At 28.6% G+C, this 6,877-nt stretch overlaps 1 protein-coding gene across 1 annotated transcript; it reads left to right on the forward strand.

The window, feature by feature from the left end:
* Positions 1–522: 522 nt before the first annotated feature.
* On the forward strand, positions 523–5,675 carry LOC145850118 (fibrinogen C domain-containing protein 1-like). Its single transcript, XM_082955263.1, has 7 exons — positions 523–580; positions 3,944–4,000; positions 4,216–4,370; positions 4,537–4,633; positions 4,738–4,834; positions 5,401–5,471; positions 5,620–5,675. Exons 1-7 carry the CDS (start codon positions 523–525, stop codon positions 5,673–5,675), a joined length of 591 nt encoding a protein of 196 aa, XP_082811389.1.
* The last annotated feature ends 1,202 nt before the right edge of the window (positions 5,676–6,877 follow it).

A 6,877-nucleotide genomic window follows, 5' to 3' on the forward strand; every position in this document is an offset into this window, starting at 1 on the left:
AGGTAAACAAGTAAAAATTAAATCAAAATGCGTTTTAAAATCTGCTTCGTTGGTTTGCCAACTTTTGCTGATAAAACCACAAGCTATCATGACTTTTGAAAGTTTATAAACTAACTTTCTGACCAAGATAATTATTATCAAGTAATTGTAAGTTATTAGCAAAGCTAGAGATATAAGTCTGAGTTTTTTTTTGCTTCACTAGATCAGTGCTTCTGAACCTTTTTTTAATGGCGGAACCCTTTTCCAAAGTTCAACTGTTCCGCGGAACCACTAATTTAATTTTACATAAAATGTTTAATATAATATTTCCTGCAAAAAACAAAATAATTTCAGTGAAAAACGAACTTTTTAGCAAAACTATATAATTGTTAGAAATCATACCAATTGTAATTGTATTAAGTCGAGTCAAACTCAAAGTGCGACAGAGGCAATAGGTATTTTATGATTCTAAAATAAATAAACTAAAACAAACATGATTAATCGCAACGTCATAAAAATCTTTCCTTGCATAATAAAAACAAAATGAGAGCTACAAACAATAACGAAATGGACATGACGCTAATCGAATTCACAGATTACTGTAATAAACGGGTAAGATGCCTAACGAAAAATAGATAAAAAACATTTAGTGCGAAACTTGAACTTGTCTCTTAGCAACAAGCATGTCAATGCGCGGCTGGATTTTGGATAGACTGAGACGGAGACAGGCAGATAAGGTTGGAGTCAGCATACAGTTTATTTGCTTCGTTTTAATGTTTGTTACATGCGAAAAGCCGGACTCGCAAAGATAAGTGGTGGTGAATGGTAAAAGAAATTTTACTGCACGCTTTACTAAGACTAAGCAGATCAATGAATGCTTTAATTATATGTGTTTTCCATTTTATGTGTTCCATTTTTTTTGAAGTTTTATGATTTATATATTTTTTTTCTTTCAAATTTCTTTTTTAAATTTCGAAAGGCTTCGCGGAACCCCTGAGAGGCGTCGCGGAACCCTAGGGTTCCGCGGAACCCCATTTCAGAAGCACTGCACTAGATAGAGTGAACCAGAGCCAATGTTGTAATTAATACACGGATTGTTTTATAATTTTTTCGATTTATATGTCTAAAAATAGCCCTATATATTATCAACAAAACGCTGCAAGAAATTTTCATCTACAACTGAAGTTTTAGACGTCAAGTAATCATAGCACTTTTACTTGTCTGCGAAAAGTTTTATTGAAATTATAGGGGTCTTTGTTGTTGCCAGCCATCATTGGGCCGACCCTTGGCGGCTTAGTAGTTTCTCTATGAGAAAGTTTTGGTTCTATGTATAATATCATACTGAATTATTGGACGAGAAAATTGTATTTTTCATATTGTAACTTAATTGCAAGTCGGAATGTTAAAATACTCAAGCCTCGTTGTTTTACAATGTTTATGAAGGTAAATTGAAAAATACAACAAGTTAATTCAAATGTTAAAAAATTAATACCGAGTTAAATTTAAGTAACACTAAGTAAGTACAATTCAGCTATCAAACTAATTTAGTAGAAACTGATTAGTTTAGACAAAAAGCCTACAGTACACAATGAAATACGAGTACAAAAGGAACCCTATTTCTGTTAGACAGTGTTGTAAACTGTCAAAAATGTAGACCAAGTTGGACCCAACTGGAGAGTTGTAAATCAGTGCTAATAGTAATCAAACGCACTGAAAGTTCTCAATAAAAAAGCCAAGTGTTTATCAGTCTGCAGACAACAATACTAATTGTAAAAACACCAATGTTCCCTCGGCAGTGTATTGAATAAGCAGTCAGGTGTGTTTATAACAACTCACACTTTTTATTTGCTGAGTTTTTTATTTAATTTTGCTAACAGCAGCTACGTATGTTATTTCAATGATGGTAAATTTCTAAAGAAATGCAGTTTGTACTTTTTGTCCTCCTAGTAATTACTTGTAAAATTATTTGATGCTAACAAATTTTTAAATAAAATAGCAAAGAATCAAAGATTAAGGTTTTATCAAAAGCTTAAAATTTTTACTAAAAAATTAACTGAAATGTTTTGATATAAAACTGTTTCTTTTTTTACTTAAAGTAATGATTTATGAAAAACACTCAAGTATTCCAATAATAAACATTTTTAAATCTTTTCATAAGTTTTGTTGCACTAACCAGAACTTTCACTTCAAATAGTTAAAAATAGGCTTCTACTTAGTGCATAAAGCTTACAAAAAATATATCAACTTAATAGTTTGCGTTAAACTTTTTATTGACCAAGTTTTTTTTTCACAACTAAGGTTTGAAATTTTTTTTTTCAAACTTTAGTAAAATTAGAATACTGAATAAAACAGCATCAAAACTGTATCATTTATTAAAAAAAACTTCTTAAATCATGAGTCGTCAAAATACATTCTACCCTTGATTTACTTTTAAGTTAAACAGTTTTCAGAACAACTTAGTGAAGACTTTTTTCAAGTATGACTTTCAAGTGAATAACTCGATTGTGAGTGAGCAATAAAGCTTTTAAAACATACTATAATCTTTCAATGCTTTTGTTCAACAAAATATTTATTTTCAATAAAGTAAGAAAAAATATATTGCTAACCGCTTTAAACTATGCTCGTTGCTTTTTTAAAGGGTCCAGATAGTTTTATAAAATATAGGGCCAGATAGTTTTCAAAAGGTAACTTGAAAATTGTGCAAATCATTTGCACAATGCAGCAAATCATTTGTTTATTTGCTGAGTCAGCAATATTTTTTTTTTATCTATATCTTTATCCATAACCAACATTACCTAAACGTATTAAACACAACTCGAAAAAAAAAATTAATGATTAAAATCAAATATAAGATAAAAAAAGATTTTTTTGCTGACTCAGTAAATATGATTTGCTACATTATGCTAACGATTTACTGAATTCTGAAAACTACCTTTTAAAAACTATCTAGCCCTATATTATGTCATTTATGTCTACAATATTTGAATACTCAAGCGTTGTATGGTTTCAAATAGGACTAGAATTTTGTCTACAATTTAACGTTTACGAAAAGTTGTGACTTTCTTATCTAAAATAAAACTTTATTTTGATGAAGTTTCAATTTAAAAAATACTTTATAACTATTAAAAGAAACGTAAGTTATTTGAAGGTTTTTGAAAGAAATAAAATTCATAAATAAATTAAAATGTATTTGATTGATTTATAAGGTAACTGTTTTTAAAATACTAAAGTAAAAGATAACTACTAATTTCTATGCAACTAACATTTCTTAATTTACTATAGGACAAAAATAATTTAGAATTTACTTATTTGTACTTGCGATATTTTGCTACGATAACAAAAAAGTTATTAAGTCCTGCTCTGTAAAGCTTTTTTATTTATAACTCATGAAAAAGTTTAAATTTAAATATAATTTTACACTACTTATTATTTCAAGTGACAGTATTTAGTCAAACTTTTTTTTCTTATATGAAAGACTAGAGTTATAAATAAACAAATACATCTCAACTTGAACTTTAGTTAACTTTTTTCGCTGAAAGCAGCCAAATGTCGTTAAACAAATAAACAGGTTAAATTTAGCGCATGTATCAAGAAACGCTTGTAAGACTTAAGAAATTGCAAAAAGTAAACAAACAAACATATTGATATTTTCGTAAGCTTTTGTATAAATACTCGATTTGCCATCATGAATTAAAATCATTTGAAGTTAAGATGATATTATTCACGTTACTTCTTATCTCAACTTGCTGTTAGTTGTAATTTTTTGTTTGGTAAAAACTAAAAAACGATAACATTTTTAAAACAAATGTTTAAACGTATAGATATAAAAACTTTTAAAGTGAAAGTACGTTTTTTATGAGTTAAACTTTGATCATATTGAAGAATAAAATTTTAAACATTTTAGTAGCGTTAGTTTTTAGCAAGAAATTAACAGAACATTTCTAACAACTTAAATTTTTCTAAGGTCATTTGAGTGCAGCAAATGCTGAAGAAAGCTACAATGTGGCTCAAAACTGTCTTGGTTAGTGCTTATATTTTAACTTCTAATTTTTTTCAGGTTTAAAGTAATTTAAAATATATTCTTAAGTCTATAGTTTTTTTATGAAAATATGTAAAAGTTTGTTAGTATTCAAGAGATAAAGTTTAAGAATTTTAAGTTCAGTTAATGAGTTCGATATCACTTTAAATATAATGCAAAGCAAGCTTAGTTGATTTACAACTCACTTAATAATCCAGATTCGCTCATCAGACCGCGCGACTGTTTCGATATTAAGTATTTCTGTCCGACAGCGCGCTCTGGCGTTTATTTGGTTTTCCCGCACAACACGGAACCGGGTTTTTTAGGAGTTCAGGTCTCTTGCGACATGACCACCGAGGGAGGTGGTTGGACGGTTTGTTGTTGTAATTATTTTGTTATTTAATTACTTTTATTTTTAATTTTAATTTTTGTAAGCGCGTGTTTTATAACGCAGTGGTTTTAGATCAGCTGAAAAATAACATTTGAATAAAAAAATATAACACAGTGTTAAGAATTTTCTAGTCTAATTTTGTTTCCAGACCTTTCAACGCCGCCAAGACGGTAGCGTCGATTTCGAAAGAAACTTCGAAGAATACAGGAAAGGGTTTGGCGACTTGTCAGGGGAATTTTGGATTGGTAAGAATTTCATTTTAATGTATTTAAACATCAATGTGGATAGTTTTACTTTAAATATACAGTTAAGCACAGAGCTGCTGATAAAAATTGTTATTTTGTTTTAGGTTTGGATAACTTGCATCTGTTTACTTATGGAAGGAGAAATACATTGCGTATTGACATGAAAGATTATGAAGGCTTCGACGCGTATGCCACATACCAGTTAGTTTGCTTTTTGTTAATTCAATTAAGAACGAGAGAAAACATTTAAAAAGCAAAATTACTTGAACAAATTAAGTAATTAAATAAAAATCTGAGTAAATTCTAATATAGTATACATGTAATTGACTAAAGTTAGTCTAGAACAGGGTTTCCCAAAGTGGGCCAAGTGGCCCTCTAGGGGGCCATGACAGATATTCAGGGGGCCATGAGCAGCAAAGGGGGAAGAGGGGGGGCCATGAGGCCATAACTTGAAACTTACACTAGATATGCTTGAGTTGCAGATGAAGAGCAAAAAAAAAAAAAAGGTCTTTAGTTTAGAAACTTACACTAGATATTCTTGAGTTGCAGATGAAGAACAAAAAAAAGTTCTTAAGTGTATTTTATCGTAGTTTATGAGTAACCTATATGTTGAAAAGGGCCATTGCTTTTTCAAACTCTTTAAAGGGGGCCATTTGCAAAAAAGTTTGGGAAACTCTGGTCTAGAACTTGGCAAACTTTTACTTTTATTTTTGAACAATAAATAAATATTCTAGTATAGAAAATAAAATTAAAAGATAACTTTTCAGGAACTTTTATATTGGTAAAGGTGACAATTATACACTCAACTTTGACGAAGATTCTTTCTTTGGTAACGCAGGTAAAATTATTAAAAAATAAAAGTTACTAAAATTTAGCAGTTTTATTTAACAGAACTAGTAAATAGTAAAATTAATAACACATACAATTATGCAGATAGTTAAAACTTGCAAGACTTTGGTAAAAAACTTTGTTTTTTTATTGCACAGGAGATAGTTTGAGCTTAAGCCGAGGAATGAGTTTCAGTACTGCAGACAAGGACTAGGATGGAAACTCTACTCATAATTGTGCGGAATTCTATCATGGTCCATTCTGGTACAATGACTGCATGAGAACTAATCCAAATGGGCTCTACGGCGACAAGGATGTTTTCTACGGCGATGTTATTTTTTAAATGAATTCAGGGGCGAAGATTCCCTCAAGAAATTTGAGATGAAATTCCGACTAAATAATTAAAATTTTGCTTTGAGTGTGTAAATGATGTAAATGTAGTGTGAGATAGAAAAGACACTTTACATACCGATATAAAGTATTATTATCACTCTGCTTGTGGTATCTCAGATAATTTTTTTTTTACTTAAGCGCTTCATTTTATTTCAAGACAAAATAACGTTTATTCGGAAATCCGATTTTTTTATCTATGGAATTCTGGTAGACCTGCAATAAATGCTAAAAAAATATTAAAATTATTTCAGAAGAAGGTTAAAAAAATATTAACTTGAATATTAAGTAAGGTCATTATTCCATAAGTAAAAGGTAAGTAAGGAGATTACAGACTATAAGACTAAAAGTGTTATCTAAAAAGTGATTATTTAAATACTAATCTTAAAAATTGCTTTTTTTTTTACGATAATACAAAAGTATCTATAAGCACAGATGAACTTTAATTCAAGAACCAACTGTCATGCAAAAACTCATACTTTGTATAAACTTTGTAACATAGCCAAAATTCTGCAATTAAATGATTTTTTTTATTAACTTAGTGTTTGTTGACTTGCAAAGTACATTAAAGGATTAAAAAAAAAACTAATGAAGATGATTATAAAAACTTATCCTATCTTTATTTTTTATGGTCTGAGTTAAATTTTGATGGTTTTATATATTATAAGAAAAAACTACATTTTTTATTTTAGGTAAGTACACAATACTTTCATTTTTACAAAGTATTGTTAGTTTTTTAAATATTAAAACTTTAACAATATTTTGTAATTTTTCTTTTATAAGATATGTAAAATTAAATACAAAAAAAGCAGCTAGTAGAAAAATAAATAGACACAATTTTAATAATAAAAAAAAAAGTTTCAAGAAAAGTAACTATCTACATTTTATAAAATATAAACTATAAAAACGGATAAACAAAAAACTGATGCTTATCATTTTTAATAATTATTAAAATAAACAGTCTAATAATAAATAGACTTCGGTGAAAAATATTTTTTTTTAAGTAGACAAACGTAATTATATAAG

The sequence above is a fragment of the Thalia democratica genome, chromosome 2 (assembly GCF_965202585.1).
Source record: "Thalia democratica chromosome 2, ktThaDemo2.hap1.1, whole genome shotgun sequence".
Classification (NCBI taxonomy): Eukaryota; Metazoa; Chordata; class Thaliacea; order Salpida; family Salpidae; genus Thalia; species Thalia democratica.